This window comes from Coturnix japonica, chromosome 1 (assembly GCF_054131305.1).
Source record: "Coturnix japonica strain WE chromosome 1, WE-NBRP24, whole genome shotgun sequence".
Taxonomy (NCBI): domain Eukaryota; kingdom Metazoa; phylum Chordata; class Aves; order Galliformes; family Phasianidae; genus Coturnix; species Coturnix japonica.
This window is the reverse complement of record NC_140663.1, coordinates 70049661-70066752: the sequence shown is the minus strand read 5'-3', so window position 1 is coordinate 70066752 and position 17092 is coordinate 70049661. Positions and strand designations below refer to the sequence as shown.

The window sequence follows — 17092 nt, the reverse complement described above, 5'->3', positions numbered from 1 at the left end:
CCCTTCAATTATTGGAGGAAACAACAGTTTTCAATTGTGAAGTAAAATTTCCTCTGATGATCACCTTGAGAACTCACCAAGATCACCACCACTGCCACTGAACCACTCTGATGCATCAGCTTCACAAAAACAAGGTCAAATACTTCATTAGTTTTATGGTATTCCTGTTCTTTACATTGTAAGTTATTACTTATATGTAGTAACTGTATTGTGTATTTTATACATAATCCAAGACAACTCTCACTCGGTAGATCCCAGACAAGCCAAAACATTGGACACCTATGAATTATATTGTTTATAAAACCCATGGCAGGTATTAATTAGACCTGTAATCTTTATTTTAAAAACATGAAACAAATCACAATAAGCTTAAAAAACCCATCAAAAATATCCACAATGCCATTACAGAGTAACAAAAGATACCATATGAGAAAGACCTGTATGCTTTGATCCAAGCCAACACACTCCTGTAAAGCAACGTATGGAATACACAGCTGTGGGGGCAATACCACGGAATAGCAGATGTCCATACAGAAGACATCTTCCTGCAAAGGAAGGGCACAAACTGTATAACTGGGCAGAAAGATCAAAGTCAGGAGTGAGAGGAGTCTTACAATACCTCTGAGAATAAATATCTGTTACAGAAGCCTGATGGAAAGCAGGGGAAATCTGGATGCAATCGGACTACATCGTGCAATGATGGAAGTACTTCAAACAACATCACAGCAAGTATTTCACAGAGGCAAATTTTACTGATCTCTCCAACTTGTTCTCATTAGGGAAGGTTGGGAAACAAAGAAACAAGAAAAAAAATCACTAGTTAAAAGAAACGCTAGACAACTCTAGAATTAAAGGGACATCCCTGACAACAGTTAAATAACAGGTTGAAGAAAACTTGGGCTATGCATTCCATTTCCAATTCTGCTGTCATTTCTCCTATTTGGGGCATTATCCGTTTACCTATCTAAGCTGATGCAAACCTGCTTCTTGTATAAGAAGTCTGGTGCAAGACTGCAGGTAGACCTGAGTTAGACTATGATAAAAAGGAAAAAAAATGCAGGCCTAAGATAATGAGTCTGCCCATCCCACTCCAATACTTTTCCTAGCTTATACCAGCCAAAACTCACCACTACAGTCAGGAAGCAACAGTCCCCACAATATCACATATACTACATCTTCCCCCTTCCTAAAGTGAACTGATTAGCTCCATAACCGTGAGTATATACACATCTAGCAATGAGAAAGAGGGGAGAGCATTACCTACTATATAATGCTCCCTGTGTCTGCCATGTTAGGTCTAACAGAGGTAATACAACAGATTTGCACAAACAATGCTAGGCACTGCCTCTTCCAGGGAGGACATGGGACAAAAGCATTTGGCCTACAACCAAACTAGCAGACTGAGTTTCAAGCTGCTAAACTAGTGTATTCCAGCAGCTCTGGTCTCTAATTCTGTATCTCTATGCACGTACATGTGTCATGGCAAGACCTTTGTAGACACAAATGGTGGAATTTTGCCTCAAATATTTATAAGTAATTGTGAAACAGCTCCGGAAAATAACTTTTAGCTCCATGCACCTCAAGTAACTGCAAGCTTCAAACTTTCTGGCCTACTAGAATACAGCAAAGAGGCCAAAAAGCCAAGGCAAAAAAGAAGAGTAAGTCACCTTCTGGTCTGCAGTCAATATTCTCAGTCATCTTGAACAATGCTAAACTGCTGCTGAAAATATAAAGTAATAACACCCCTTTGCTGCAATATCACTTTCCAAATAATACTTTAGAGCAATATTTAAAGTTGCCACCCAAAAATATCCAAATTGCATAGGAATTTCCGTGGACAAATATACTGCTTCTCATCATCATTCATTCAGAAGGCAGAATTAACTTTAAAAGGTGATGTGCACTATTGGCTCTGTCCTACCATCCAAAACACCCAGCTTCCTGTCTGGTACAGTATTCCTTCTTCTAGTTTACAGTTTTATTGCACCTCAAGTCTACGGCATCTTCTGTTAGAATAACTATTTGTCAAACATCTTCAACTTTGTTATCTGTACATTTTTGTACACAAGTTAAAAAATAAATATTTACAAAGTGACATACAAATAAATAAACTTAAGTAAAAGTATGTTCCCTTTGTCTATACAAAAAAATAAAAGCAAGGAAAAAAAAAAAAAGCATGCAACTTGGTCCCCCTTTTCCTGAGGCTGAAAGTGCACACTGGAAAGGAAAAAAGGAGCTGACTTTTTGGTAGGCTTGTTAAATTCCAGTGTAACACCGCACATCCATGTGCACACACCCACACAGAATAGACTCAAAGGGCAGGGGACTTATTTGGTGGGCAACTTTAACTCGCTACAAAAATAGAATTTAAATTACATTATGGTCACTGCATAAATAAGGATGTTAATTCCAAATAGCAACTACAGGTGAGCAAAGTAACAATATTATCGACGCGTTCACCTGGTGTTTATGGCAAAGAATAAGGTTTTTGCTAGAGTGCCAAGTACCTTCCAGTATTGGAAAATGAGATCACCCATATCAGATTTGCTTAACACTGGTAAGCCTGGCAGAACAGGGGGAACAGGGAGTATGTAGGTACAGAGAAGAAAATAGCAGCTGTTAGAGAAAGAAATTGTTACAGTTCTCATCATTTCTTTGCTCATTCCTTTAATGACTCTGTGAATATAGAAGAGTCAAAGAAAGAGTGTGTTGTGAGTCTTAGGCAGCTTCTTTTTCAGGTTCTATGTTGTTCATCTCCACCATGGGGTTCTTCTCTGTATTCTCTGTAGGCGGTGAGGGTGGAGATTGTCTTTCTACTTGTTCTTCAAAGCCCCTGGAGATGTCTTCAAATGTTCTGCCCTTGGTCTCTGGCACTTTGAAGTATGTGAAGACGAAGAAGATGACCAGGAAAGCAAGGAAAATAAGGAAGACATAGGGGCCACATAATTTCTGCAGTGAGAATAAAAAAAAAAAAAAATAGGGAGGTTTTAATTTGAAAAAATAAAAATAAAAGCAAAGCAATTTCCTTCAACAATATCCTCAGTGACTTGTCCTCAACACAGATAGTTTAAGATATCACATCTGTGTGGACTTCTGAAATTAAATAATACTGATTCTGACTGACCAAAACTGAGGCTTTTAAATGGAAAATTCAAACATATTAAAATGGCTCTACAAGAAATAACAAAGCAGAATGCAAGACTAGCTACACACACTCTTAACCTTCAATTACAATCAGAATTCAGAACCAGGAACCCTTAGTAAGGGTTCAGCCATCTTTCCAAAGCAGAGCCAAAATTTGAAGAGATCAGGCTGTTTAAAAACAAAAGTTACACAGCCATTCTGGACCCCCTTGACAATGCTGCAGCTCTCCTGAAGTGTTCTGCAGAGTCCTTACCTCAGCATATGGGAAGAGCATTCCTACTAAGAAATTAGAAGTCCAGTTAGAACAACCAGCCACCGCCATGGCTGCAGGCCGAGGACCTTGACTGAAAAGTTCTGCCACAATGAACCAAGGGATGGGTCCAGGGCCAATCTCAAAAAGGGCCACAAAGCCAAAAGTGGCAACAATGCTGATGTATCTGATCCATTGTTCCTGCAAGGAAATAAGATATGATTAACTGCAACCAGAGAAGCAAACGTGGCACAGCACAATGTTCATTGTCAGTTCTCTTAGTGGTACTATGAAAGCTATGGCACAGCTCCTGCCATAAGGAAACTGTACTTCTAGCCACAGCTCATGATCAGCCCTTGCCCCAACTATAAATGCCTTGCTCTGAAATTCTGCCCTCTGCTAGTCTTACAGATCCCCTACTAGAGTCAACCTGGATAAAACAGCCAATTACTCACCTTCAGAGCCAAAGCAACAGTCATAATAGCAGCACACACAGCCATGCCACCCAAACCAACTAAGTGGAGGGTCCTGCGCCCTGCACGCTCTACCAGGAACAGCTGAAAACATGGGGAAAAAAAGAAAATCAGTGACTTAAGCAGCAAAAGCAGATTTCCTCCTCTTTTTCTTTTTTTTTCTTTTATTTTTTTGTCCCTCAGACAGCATGCACTACACTTCTTTTGCATTTTCCTGTAGTCCTCAATGCCCAGTCATCAGGTTGCTCAGGTACAAGTATTTCTCTTCTTATTGCATTCCCTCATCTTCTACCTCCACTAACACTCTTATTTTCATTCTTTACTTCATTTTTTCCCTCATAAATATATGTTCTCCTCTCCCACAATACTTTTAACGCATTCTTTTCTTTGCTCTTATAGGCCAATAGTTAAGCATTGCTATACAATATCACAACTACCTGTCTTCAGACACATCTCTCAAAAGATCCCATGCAGACAAGCCACTTTTCCTCACAAGAAGACCCTGTTGTACTTACTGACACAACAGTGAAGACTGTGTTTACCGCACCAGCTCCAATGGTGGCATATACAGGCTCTTTGATGCCAGCTCTTTCAAAAATCCCTGTAGAATAATAGAATACCTAGGAAGAGAAGCAAAAAAGTTGGACACCATTGCAATTTTAGTATCTGAAAGAATATTCCTCATTCCTTACTTAATGGCACAATCCCAACAAGAACTCAGCAGTATAAAAGCTATTAACAGTATAAAACAGCACAATTCCAGTCATGTTCCCATTCGCTTGATGCATCTCTCTAGTGTCCTGCCAGGGTATATACAGGAGAAGTAAAGGCTAAAATGATTGCCATCTTCCATCTTTATAACCTCTACACTATCACAAATGCTTTCCAGACAAAAAGATGTCTTTAAAAAACTAGTTTTCTCAACAATAGTAAGTAACTACCTTGAAGCACAGATATACCCAGAAGCCCAATAGACGTGACAAAGGTGACTCACAGCATTGATGCCTGAGAGCTGCTGAGAGAGCTGTAGTGTGATGGAAATCATAATGGCTTGACGATAGTTTGGGGAGCGGAAGAGCTCTGGTATAGTTACTTTCTTCTCCTGAGACATTTTAGCACTCTCTTCTTTCATCTCCAAGATGTCTTGAGATACGTCTTGTGTACCACGGAGCTTCTGGAGAACTGTAGAAAAGAAACCAAAACCATAAAATGGAACATTCCCACAACCACTAAGTTCCCCCAGCCCATTCTGCTATTTGAGTGAAAGCATAATGGGAAGACAGAACCATACACAAGTCAGTGTTTGGGCCTGCTCTGTTACACAGACAGAGCTGCTACATGCAGCTTTTGCTCATCTTTTTAACTCACAGTTCAGGGAGCTGTGATCACCAAGGATCACCAAGCTCTACACTAGACGCATTATTTGTGCTCCAAACTTGCATTTGACCTCTCATTCTGTTCATGCACTTTCCAGAGACAATTCCAGGTCTCTGTGGTAGGGGGTAGATCCCTCCTAATTCATTGTTGAATCTGCTTCAGGTGGAGCTGACATTCACAGCAGCCACATCCCACCAAGCCAGGTGCCATTCCTAACTTCTTAATCCCACCAGGAGTTCATTGGGGTTATGTGTTTGTCAACTCCTGACACCGGTACAATTTAAAAGATGGGAGGGAAAGTTTAGTACCTTCTGGGAATCACATCCTTGTCTGCCACAGATTCTAAAGACAACCACAACCTTCCACTCAAACTCAGCAGATTCATAATACAGTCCTGTCCCTTCAGAGACAAGTTCTTACCTGTTTGTGCCTTCTCTTCCTCCATCTTGTTGATCAACAGGAAACGGGGGCTCTCAGGGCAGAAAAGAAGAGCCACACACTGCATAACTGCTGGGACAATTGTTAACCCCAACAGCAGTGGCCAAAGTGCTTCAGTCCCCAATATCTCCTTGAGGCCAAAAATCTACACCAAAAATTTGAGAGAAAGTTGTTAAATAAGAGTATGAGAGGACAAGATAACACCCCTGATGACAAAGGCAGATCACAAGATCTCAAGCCCACAAAGCCTTCTCTCACATACCCTTCTCGTCCAAGAAGTTTGTCAAGCCTACCTGGGCCACCAGGATGCCTATAACTATGCCCAGCTGGTTGAGTGTTCCAAATGCTCCACGAAGGCCAGTGGGTGAGACTTCACTGATGTACATGGGAACAAAGCCAGTGCACAGACCACAGAAAAGGCCAATAACGAAGCGCCCAATTATCAGCATCTCCACTGACTTTGAATACTTGGATAAGGCCATGAGAGCACCCCCAATAAAAGCCAAGACGTTCACCAGCAGCATGGAGTTCCTTCTGCAAGACAGAAATAGCAGGGCTGAGCTTTAACTGTTAATAGAGCAAGAAAACCATGTGGAGAAAGAAAGCTACCCATGACTCATACTGGGAGCATGGAGAGAACAACATTTACTGTTCAGCTTCTGCCTTGGCCTGCAACAGTTTTCTCATCTCTGCTCTCTTCCTCCCAATATTCCACTGCAGAGCACAGATTCACTAATAACTTGTATTTGTCTTCCCAACTTACCTGCCAAATCGATTGACGAAAAGGCCGACTGAGAAGGAGCCAATCATACCTCCTACCGAGAAGATTGCCACAGAAAGGGACCATAGTGAGGTAAGAAGCTCTGGGGAGGTGGGCTCCCCACTCCGCTGAGATAAAGTCCTGTTGTAGAAGCCCCGGATGATCTGCAAGAGAAACCACGTAGGTGAGAAAGGTTTCCAATCCTATGGGAAGGAATTTGGGAAAAAAAAATTGGATGGTCTTCCTATTTTCAAGGAGTTGTGCAGCAAAAATAGGCATTAAAAATTCAGCAGAAAGCAGCCAAGTTATACAAGGGAATGATCAAGGTAATGAAAAAGGAAGAAAAATTTCTTTGAGAAGTTCAGAAACTGGTAGTAGAACGACAAGAAATGGAATGCTTTGCATAGAGCTGTGATAATTAAGCAAAGTGGGCTTATCTTCTGAATGTTTTCAGATCACCAGTTACTGCTGGTGTTTCAGGCATGAGACAGGCATGCAATAGAATAAGAAAGACAACCAGAGAATGGACAAGAACAGTTCTAGTAACATTAGAAATCTAGCAACAGAGAAGGGCTCTTTGCAATGAAAACAGCTCAAGAGACGCATGAAATTCCAAGTTAAGCCTGAAAGCAGAAGCATTATGCAAAACAATCCTTCACTGTTCCTTAGGACAAGATGAGATGGCACATAATAGGGCTGTGTTTCAATCTGAGGTATCCTCTTTGATAATGAGCAAAGCACTGCAAGAACTGAAAGGGATGTGGCCTCAGAATGGCAGCCCCCAGCAGATGGCAGCAGGACATGAGCTAGAAAGGACCCTACCCCCCCCTTCCCCCCAGCATATGATGTGACATCTATTCCTGGAGGTGGGGAGGATGTGGTATTGGTGACTCAATTCCTGAGAGAAAAAACCATCTTAGTTACAAGAAAACTGCATTTCTCATTTTCTTCATCTCTTCTTTTTTTCTGATGGTTTACGCATTAAGTTGTTTTTTTTTTAACAGACTATGAATTGACACTTAACAGAAAAAAAAAACACAAATGAGCAAGTGAGAAATATAGGGCCCTGAGAGTAACTAAAGCAACTGTAATCCCTACCAACCCCCTCAGCTTATCTCTGTACACTACTCTCTACACATCTTGTCTGCCCCAGCTGGTTCATTCTGACTCAGAATATCCTCCTTCATCTCATGACCTGGTGCAACAGGCCAGAAGCCTTACTCAATTTGTGAGTTAGGAGCAGAATAGCACATAGCAGAAATTAAAACACGATAACTGAATTGTGTTTCCTCTCCTCTCGTGCCCTAAAGGGGCAGGGGGAAGATAAGGCTTACTAAGAAACAAAATGACAATCCCTGATGCAGTTGACCCCTTTCGTTCAGCTGAATTTTCAGTGAATTTTGATCATTCACCGTGATCTCTCTTCCCCATTAACTTTCTTGTCCTTTGAATGCCTTCTTTCCTTTAATTCAACCACCACAACCAAAACTATTTGCCTGACAGCTCCTGTCCTTTATGCTCTTTTCTTCCCAACACATTTATACATTTTCCTCCCCAGCTCATTCCCCAACTCTCACCTTCTCTGGAGCATTAATGACACCGGTGTTGTACCCAAACTGAAGAGATCCAATGGCAGCAACAGAAACAGCATAGATTAGCGGAGCAGTAAGTTGCTGAATAAAAAAAAAGAAAATGCAATTATTTAGTTAATTGGGAGTTCACGCTTTCTACATAAGTTTCTCTTCAGCATAAATAGAAGACAACTGGGCCAACTGCAACCAAGAGCCTCCCTCACAGAAAAGGCTGTGCTGCCAGCATTCCTCATTTATTTTTCCTGCCACTGAGCCAATAGCAAATATTCAAAGCAAAGCACAGCTCCTGGAATATAAGTACATGTGAATCTTTCATATATATATTTTTAACTTAATAACTACTCAACACTGTAGAGGAAGCAGCTCTAACCTGCAGAAGTCCTTGGGACTGATAGACTTAACTGTCAGAGAAAAGCATCTGCTATTTCCCAAGGTTTTGTTTTGTTTTGGGGGGTGGGGAGGAGACAGCTGGCTTAAGCTTTGCAGACAAGGAGGTAGGAGGGCGAAAACAACTCCTTTCTGCTGCAGGAGCAATTAAAAGCTTTCAAAGTACAACAAGGCCTTCCAATTATTCTCCTAAGGCTGACAGGGGAGGATGAAGTACTCCATGGGGCCTGCTGCCACGGCTCCTCCAGGCTCTCATTTTCCAATTGGCTCCAGAAGGCTGTCAGTTTTCATGCTACCTGTACCAGACTTTCAGGAATGCAAGTGCTTCTGACCAGTACAGCCCCACAAAGCTACCAGTTAGGCCTCAATGAGAAGGTAAATAAATGCACTCTTTCCCTCAGCTACATCTTTTAAATATCTTGTGTTAAGGTCTCTTCCTGATAAGGTTAATGCTGGAGAAAAGGGATATATTCTTATATTCCTGCATTGAGCAGATGATTCTCATGCTAAGATTCACAGCTGAACATACTCCAAACAAGGCAGGCCTTCTATCTGCCATCATGCAACCATTCCCTTTTTGGTACAAGAAATTCTGACACAGAACCGACCTTCCAAAGCACCTCGATGTCACAATTAAGACATCTTAAGCCCTTTCAAGACTCCAGGACTTATCCCCCTTAGCAGGTATAGCAGCAAAGTTCAGCTATCCACACTTCCAACACAGTATGTGACACAAAAGCATCCTTCCTTCCCCTCAGGGCCTTGCTTGTAGTAGTCATAGCTGACCCTTTTCCTTTGGATGCAGCAGGAATTATAGGACACTTGCTTTGTGATCTTGCCTACGTGGTCCATACAGGAGCAAGTAATAACAAGGTTAATTCGTTCTCACCACCTCTCATACTCCATTTTCCTGACTAATGCCAGTTATCCAACTCCCATCCAGTCTCACACCGCCTAAGATATCACACGGCCTGAACCAGCCACTCCAGTGTGAGCCCACAGTTTACGTACTGACCATTTGTTAACCGCTAGCACAACACTTCTCAAAATGGAGACGCTCAGAAATAACACCACAGCACCCACCCCATGTAAAGGGCCAAGGTTGAGGCCTATACAGTGCTTAGATGCTCAGACACTCCTCCTCTCTGCCCACCAGCAGCATGAGGACCCAGCAGCAGCATCGAGCTAGCAACCGCTTTACTGGCAGCGACCTCAGCACGTAGCGTAACATTTAAAGCCAGCTCGAGAAGCGTCTGCCGCTCTCCGCGAGGCTTTGGTCAGCTCGTTCTCTCCTTGTGTCTCAGCTCTACCACACTCCCCCCATCGCCCGTTAACACAGGGGCGAGCACCAAGAGTAGAAACACCTCGGCGTCCTGCTCCAGGGCAGCGGCTCCGCTCCCTGGATGAGCCCAGACGCACTATAAAACCCAACGGTGCACAGGCCGAGAATCGATAAAGGCTCTCCCCCCGTTCTCTACAGTAGAAAAGGGAAAGGGCTCGTCTCTATTTCCCTCCAGAATCCGAGGGATCGTTTTAACATAAGCCGCAGCGCCGCCAACGAAACGCCTGTTTGAACAGCTCTCATTTTAGCATCACGGACCCGCTGCCGTTAACTCAGAGGCAATGACCACCACCCAGCCAACAAAAGGCACGCCGCGATCGAAGCTAATTAAGCACTAATGGCATCACACGCACCAAAACAGCTCAACGGCATGGCCTGCATCAAACCTTCCCCGGTAAGCTCCCCGTCCTTCCATGATAGACAAGAGCCAGCCCCGCCACCGCATCTCCCCTCGCCATAAGCCGATAGCGGAGGTTAACGCTACGGCAATGAACCGCGACCATATTCCCCACACTACAGACGAGAGAGAGCCCAGCACCCCATGAAAACGACCCTCCCGGCACACTCAGGCAGCGGCCCCAGCTCTGCATCAGCTCCGGCCGCATCCCTCACCTTGTCAGCCATCTCCTCCTGTTAACGGCTCCGGTGAACGGCTCCGGCACCCGCACGCAGCCAACAGAGCCCAACCCGCACCCCGCCCACGAGCACGCACCGCTACACCGTCTACGTAACAGCGAACCCAGCCCCCCCGGGCATCCGCCTTTTTATGAGCTGCTCTGGGTGGGGGACGGAGGAGGAGCCGGGGGGGGGGGGGGGGGAGTGGCCGAGGCGTGGGGGACGCGAGCCCTCGGTTCACCCCACGTCCAAGCGGTTTGGGGGGATGTGCAGGATGGGATTTGGCTGAGGGAAGAGTGAGGGTGCGGGGCGGCTCCTGCGGGTCTGACGCTGCGCAAAGCATCAGCTGATGGTATCACGCACCGCTGGATTTGCGTGGAGAAGGTTGTTTTTGGAGCTAGAGTTAGAAACGCTCGGGCACGGGAACGAACACGAGAGCAAAGCAGAAGCGACGTAGGGTGCCGGTTCTGTCGTATTTTGTGGAGATTTCTGGATGTTTGGGTGGGTTTTTTTTTTTTGCTTTGTCACTTGTTTTGCTCATAGATACATATTAAATAAATAAATAAATAACCCGTGGGTATAAAGCCTGGGGTGTGTCTTTGCAGCTGCTCTTAGTCCCATATTAGCACTCTCACCAATCGAACTGGCTCCTATGTTATAAATTCATTTGCAGCCCATCCTATAGGTTAATATAAATAAATAAATAAATAAATAAATAAATAAATGGAAACTGCCACGTCTCTACCAGGAGAGCAATGAAGAGCTGTACTTTTAATTCCAGACTATATATATCTGTATATATATATGTGTGTGTGTGTTCTCAAACAACACGCATCTGCACTGAATTCATCATCTTTCGGGCGCTCTGAGAATGGTAACAGCCCAGACGTGGGGAAGGGCTGTGAGGTTACAGTCAGAGGAAATTGTCATAATGTCATTTCCTTGCAATGGCAACAAAAATTGTGTGGGGTGCGCTCATCATTTCACGGGCCTTTTTGTGGTGTTAAAATAATGACGCCACCAGGAGGGGAGGAAAAAAACAACAACAAAAGCGCTGTTGTGTAAAAGGAAGCCTGCAAATTCCTCTTGCTTAGGTTACATGATAAAAGCTCATCTGCACTCCCGCAGAGGAGCACGGAGAGACAATGACGAGAGGGGATAAGACACAATAAAGCCCTGCCCGGATCCTCCTCGGCCCATCACCGGAGCTATTAGCACATCAAAGTCGCATCTCCACATGCCCAGAGGGGCAAAATGGCAGATGGGAAAGGAATTGAGGGCTCAGAGGAAATATCACCTGGCTGGGCCCCTCCCGGGGCTGCCCCATTGTCCAGGTGTGAAGCCCAACGCCCTGAGCCATGTCGGAGCTCCTTTCAGGTTGGGATGGGGACGCACGTTCCGCACGACTTACAATTAGGCAAAGAATCAGAAGTGGAAGAAGGGAATAATCTTGGTCATTTAGGGAGGAACAAGTGTGGGAAAGTGGAGAAATAAGGGGAAAATAAGGTCTTGTCCCATCTAAACCTCTGGCTGACCAGTGCCTTTCTCTCCACCTCACCAGCACAGTCTGTCCTAACATGCCATTAAATTGCATTTCTAACTCTTTTCCTAGGTGATGAACACGCCATTTGGGGAGCGTACATGGGAGCTTGAGTACTAGTCACTGCAGTAGGACTGTGGATCAGAGGGGCCCACGTGCCTGTGGTGAAAGGAGCTCAGGTGTGCAGGAAGCTGTAAGGCAATGAGTATAAAGGAGGAGCTGCTCCTTGGAAGGACCAGGAAAGTCTCAGACTGCTGCCAGAGAGGCCATTTGTGCCAGCAGCTGGAGTATGGATGAGGCTTCAGGTCTCAAATGATCAGGTGCCAGCCAAAGGGGAGACTGTGATTCAGGCACGGATTGAGCATCTGTATTTGTATATGTATGTAGGTTGCTCCAAAAGTAATACCTCCTTTCTTTCCATGAAAACTCCCCCCCAACAGATACAAAGGGCACAATAACACTATTGGATAGAGCAAATTCTCAGCCACAAAACACGCTTTTTCAACACAGTCACCACAATCAGCTGTGCATTTTCACCTGTGGTGAATGAGCCTTCATGCTGTGCTTGTGAAAATCTGTGCCAGTGGAGGTGATCCGCTGTTGAAACGTACCACCCACTGTGCTCACATCCACTGTTTAGTTTCCATAAATACTCAGCAGGTGTTGAATGTCAACAGGTGCAATTTTTTCCCTTGTAGAGGAATTCAGTTCCTTCACATACACACATACCAGACCGCCCTTCTACTGCCATCTGTCACATGGCAACAAAATGTAAAGGGATATTGGCAGGAAGGTTCAAACTATTCCCATACCAGCAACATCCACCTCTGACAGTATGGGCCAACGTAATAAAATAGGATTTTATTGAATATGCATTACTTTTGGAGCAGCCCTCACATTTATTTCCCACTGGTGGACAAACATGCTACTCAGTTTCAGGGGGAATAGTGGGGATGTCAGGTTGAGGTGCTGTTTGTGCCCATGTAAATGCTCTGTGTCTGTGGGGCGGTCACATATATAGGTATTTATGTGGTAAATATATCTCTTCATGTACATGTCACTACTGGGAACACAGGCCTGGTTGCATTTGGGACTGAGGAGCTGCGGACCCTTGCTTCTACCAGGCTGTTAGATCTAGCCCTAGCTCCCTAACACCCTCTACTAATCTTTGCTCACATTTATTTTCCTGTTCTCAGCTTATTTTCCACTTAATTGCAAGCATAACGAACTTCACCTTGAATCTGATTACATAGACGTCTCAATCTCTGGCATTAGCTCTGAATATATTCAATTACTGGTTAATCTGTGAAGTTGCTCTATTTGAAGAGAGTCTCAGCGTTTCCAAATTTCAGAGGAAAAAAAACCTGCTCAAATTGCATCACTCCTATTTTCTCCCTGGCCCACATGACTCAGTTGCAAGTGCTGGGAAATCCACATTCAAGATTACATTAATCTAATCATGAAGTTTGATTAAATTAGTTTAAATACATGTTTAGCTTCTAGTCCAACTTAGAAGCAATACAAGTTTAACTAAAAATTACATCTCTGACACAGGATGCAGAATAAACTGGGTGACAGTTTCTTATCTGTATAGAGCTGGTGGAGTAAACAGCAGTAAAAAAGAGACAGAAGCTGAAAATCCATCACAGAGAACCAAATTTCCCTATGAAATGTAGAGAAAATACCCCACCCTCCCATTTCAGTTGTTTTCTTCCAGTTATTCTGCTGGTAATACTGAAATACTTAGTTTTGAAGTTGGCATCACACTCTGTTCCTCTTAAATATCACTTTTGATTCTGTCCTTTGACACGTATCTACTTCCCACATTGTTTGTATGAAGATCATTTTCATAACTATCATCCTTTGAGTAGCTATGGGGGAAGTATCTTAACGCTTCCTTAGCAGAGATACCTGATACTGCACCAGCTAAAACTACACACTTAATATGGTTGGGTTGGGTTTTTGTTTCTTTGTTTTTGTTTTGTTTTGTTTTGTTTTGTGTGTGTGTGTTGTTGTTTTATGTATGTGAATATAATCACAGAATAATAGAATCATCAAGGTTGGAAAAGACCTCCAATTGTCATCTGTTCCAATTGTCCATTTACCACCAATATTTCCCCACTAAACCATGTGCATTAATACATCTAAATGTTTCTTGAACACCTCCAGAGACTGTGACTCAACCACCACCCTGGGCAGTGGTCCAGCACCTGACCACTGTTTCAGAGAATAAATTATTCCTAATATCCAATCTGAACTTCCCTTAGCACTTGAGGCCGTTCCCTCTAGTCCTATCTCTAGTTAGGCTAGAGAAGAGACCGATCCCACACCTCACCACAACCTGCTTTTCGGATAGTTGTAAAGAGCAAGCGTATTAATTGCATGAAGATGGAGGCCCACTACAGGTTACTAGTTGTCAGGCAGCCATATTTTCAAGGAAAGAGCCAGGCAGAGCTTCATGCTGACTGCCCCAAAGTAGGATACACCAGTATTCTACCCATAGAACAATGTGAAGTGGGGAAGACTTGCATACTTGGGAAGCTTCATTTATTTTACCTTTGGAATTCTCACATAACTAAAACGGCACAATAAGTGAGCCTGTTCATCCTTTATCACAAAGGCTGGAGCTGTAAAGTGGTCCAGCCAGAAGCACCTTGCTTTGGCTTTTTGAGCATAGCAGTGGAGCTCCAACAGGCATGGCTCTCTCTGGCAAACACATTTCATATACACAAGGTCTTGGCTCAGAATGTCCAATGAGAAGACAGGATGCTGAGTGCTAAACAGTATTTTTTATATCATTCTTACCTCCACATCTTATTGGGAAAAGGAACTGATTAGCAGGAACTACTCAACTTAGCATTATTACACTTGCTGTGCAAGCAAGATTCTGGCAAAATAAATTCCACCTTAGCCTAGCAGCTTTGTCACGTCTGCTCAGTATTCAGTCAACTAGGAATGTTCCATTAAATTCTTTCCAGCCTCTTTTTCTCCTTAAGTTACTTACCACCCCTCTTTGTTCTGTATTCAAATTCCAAAGGATTGCGGTGAATCCTCTCATGTTTCTTTCTGTTTTGCCCGGAGAACAAATTCTTCGGAGATAAGAGGAGAATGAACAAGAATTATTATGCATCATTTGCCTTCAGAGATGATTTTGCGTTTTTCTATTGTGTTTCTAACAAATGCGTATTCAAATCAAAGGAGAGAGAAGAGCCTGAAGGGGCCAGGTGCATCCCCCACTAACCGGGAGTAACTTTCATTGTTGATAAGAGCTAAGAAAGGGTGGGAGAAAGAAGGAAAGATAAGAGGGAAAAACAAGATGATGGGTGAGGAATAGGTTGGTCTGGATGTTAAAAGAGTGAGAAGAGAGATAGAGAAGGGAGAGACAGAAGACAATCAGACAAAAAAACAATAAATGAAAATGCATAATAAGGTGAGAAAAAGAGAATTAAACAGATTAGAGGCACATAGCAGGGAAATAAAAGAGGAAATAAAGAAAAAGGCAGCAGCAGACTAGGAGAGAAAAAGGATAATAGCTGAGTTGATAGAAAAGGCAAGCACAAGCAGGCAAATCGTGGAATCACCATTGAGGAGAGCACAGCTTAGCACTCCCATTAATCCAAAGTCTCCTTTAACCTCTGCCTGAGGCTTCTTAAAACCTACCTAACTAACCTAGTCTGCTAATCAAATCATTACAGTCAAAAGCTTCTAATGCTTTAATGATCATTTGCAAAGGGGGAGTAACTTTTCAGAGGGAAAAATAAATAAATAAAATAAAAATAAATTAAAAAAAAGCCTGCAGAAACCAACATGCAGGAGAGTAAATCATGAGCATCATAGCAATAGGAAAACATACTAGGTTCAGTAGAGTGGTTGGGTTGGAGATCAAGTTATAAAGGCACCAGAAGAGGAATAGCAGGTGACAGATGAGTAAGTAATGGCTGCAGTTCAGTTGAGCCTTCTGCTGAGACCATTCCCTTCTTTTGTTGAGCACTGACCAGCAGCATAATGAGTGGGGCTTTTTTAATTAGTCTTCTCCAAAGTAATCCTTATTTCGTATTCTCAAGAAAACAGTACATTCAGAAGGGGGGAAGGAGGGGGAAGTTATTTCTTAATGGGAGACAGTTTTTCTCTGGAAGACATTAAAAGAAAACCTCTCAAGTCCATGCAGGACACTGAGCGAGCCCAAAAGAGAGATGACAGGAGGTTTGGTGTATTCTTCCTGCTTAAAGAGATGCAACACTGCAATAATACAGATACTATCCAGAAAGCATTTGCTTTCTCACAGCATTTTATGCCCAGCCTAGCCAATCCAGAAGTGCAGTAGATGCCAGGACATGCTGTCTGCTGGCACATAGAGCCAGTCTTGGCCCACGCACTGTGGCATGGGGTGGAGACATTTCAGCAGTGTAAGCCACTTATCTCTTGTCCCCATTTAGGCATACTTTGCACACCCCAACATTAGCAACAGCAAGCTATGCATACAGCCAGCACATACGCAGTATGCAGAGGCAAACCCACCCACTATGCACACACACTCCCCCACAATTACATGCATTAGACAAATACGTGTATTAACACAGCAGCTCAGACACAAGCACACTCACATAACTAGGCCCAAGCAAAGCTCCAGATTCACAAATACTACAGCTGGAGACATTTCTCATCATGCCATATATTCTGCTCCCTAGTACATGGCCTGAATCACGTGGTTTTTCCCTGCAGTTCCATGCAGGGTTGTAGCCTGGGGGGGGAGAGCGGGCACTGTAAAAACTGGCTCAGTCAAATCATGTGTAATTACAGTAGGGAGATTCACAAATAAATAAAGGAAATAAAGCCTTTGTTTAACCACTATGCTCTGCAGCCTTGTTCACCTCACTGCTGCTGTTAAAAAATAGCTGCTGTTGAACTGGCAGAGTTCAACTCAGAGAAGACAGGATTGACACAAACTCTTCTTTTACTGGGTATGTTTCACACAGTGGCTAAGCCAGCTAGTGCACAAGGAGATGCTCTGACATGCCCCATGGCAGTACTATCCCTTCCCCCACCCCATACAGCACCCTGTATTTGCTGCTCAGTGGCAATGAGTAGAAGCAGCAGCCTAAGTATTGTTACCAGCAGGATGGAAAAGGAGGTGATGTGAAGAGTACTCTAAAGCACAACACATTGCTCCTCTC

The 17092-nt window shown here is 43.5% G+C and overlaps 1 protein-coding gene across 2 annotated transcripts; it reads right to left on the bottom strand.

Annotated features, from left to right (window-relative positions):
- Positions 1-316: 316 nt before the first annotated feature.
- Positions 317-14991, bottom strand: LOC107318287 (solute carrier family 2, facilitated glucose transporter member 3). 2 transcript variants are annotated; one of them, XM_085544350.1, is made up of 10 exons: positions 14923-14991; positions 8020-8115; positions 6446-6606; positions 5976-6216; positions 5665-5827; positions 4862-5049; positions 4383-4487; positions 3850-3951; positions 3398-3595; positions 317-2949 (listed from the first exon to the last, which is right to left on the bottom strand). In XM_085544350.1, exons 1-10 carry the CDS (start codon positions 14974-14976, stop codon positions 2719-2721), a joined length of 1539 nt encoding a protein of 512 aa, XP_085400476.1. In that variant the 5' UTR covers positions 14977-14991; the 3' UTR covers positions 317-2718. The 2 variants fall into 2 exon arrangements, with proteins under 2 accessions (XP_085400476.1, XP_015727424.1); XM_015871938.2 differs by lacking the exon at positions 14923-14991 and adding an exon at positions 10376-10504.
- Between the last annotated feature and the right edge of the window lie 2101 nt (positions 14992-17092).

Excerpts from the sequence above, each read along its gene's own strand:
- LOC107318287 (XM_085544350.1), bottom strand. The coding sequence starts at position 14,976 with ATGAGAGGATTCACCGCAATCCTTTGGAATTTGAATACAGAACAAAGA. Across the intron at positions 6,217-6,445 it reads TTCGTCAATCGATTTGGCAG|AAGGAACTCCATGCTGCTGG; the intron begins GTAAGTTGGGAA and ends TCTGTCTTGCAG. Across the intron at positions 5,828-5,975 it reads TAGGCATCCTGGTGGCCCAG|ATTTTTGGCCTCAAGGAGAT; the intron begins GTAGGCTTGACA and ends TTTTTGGTGTAG.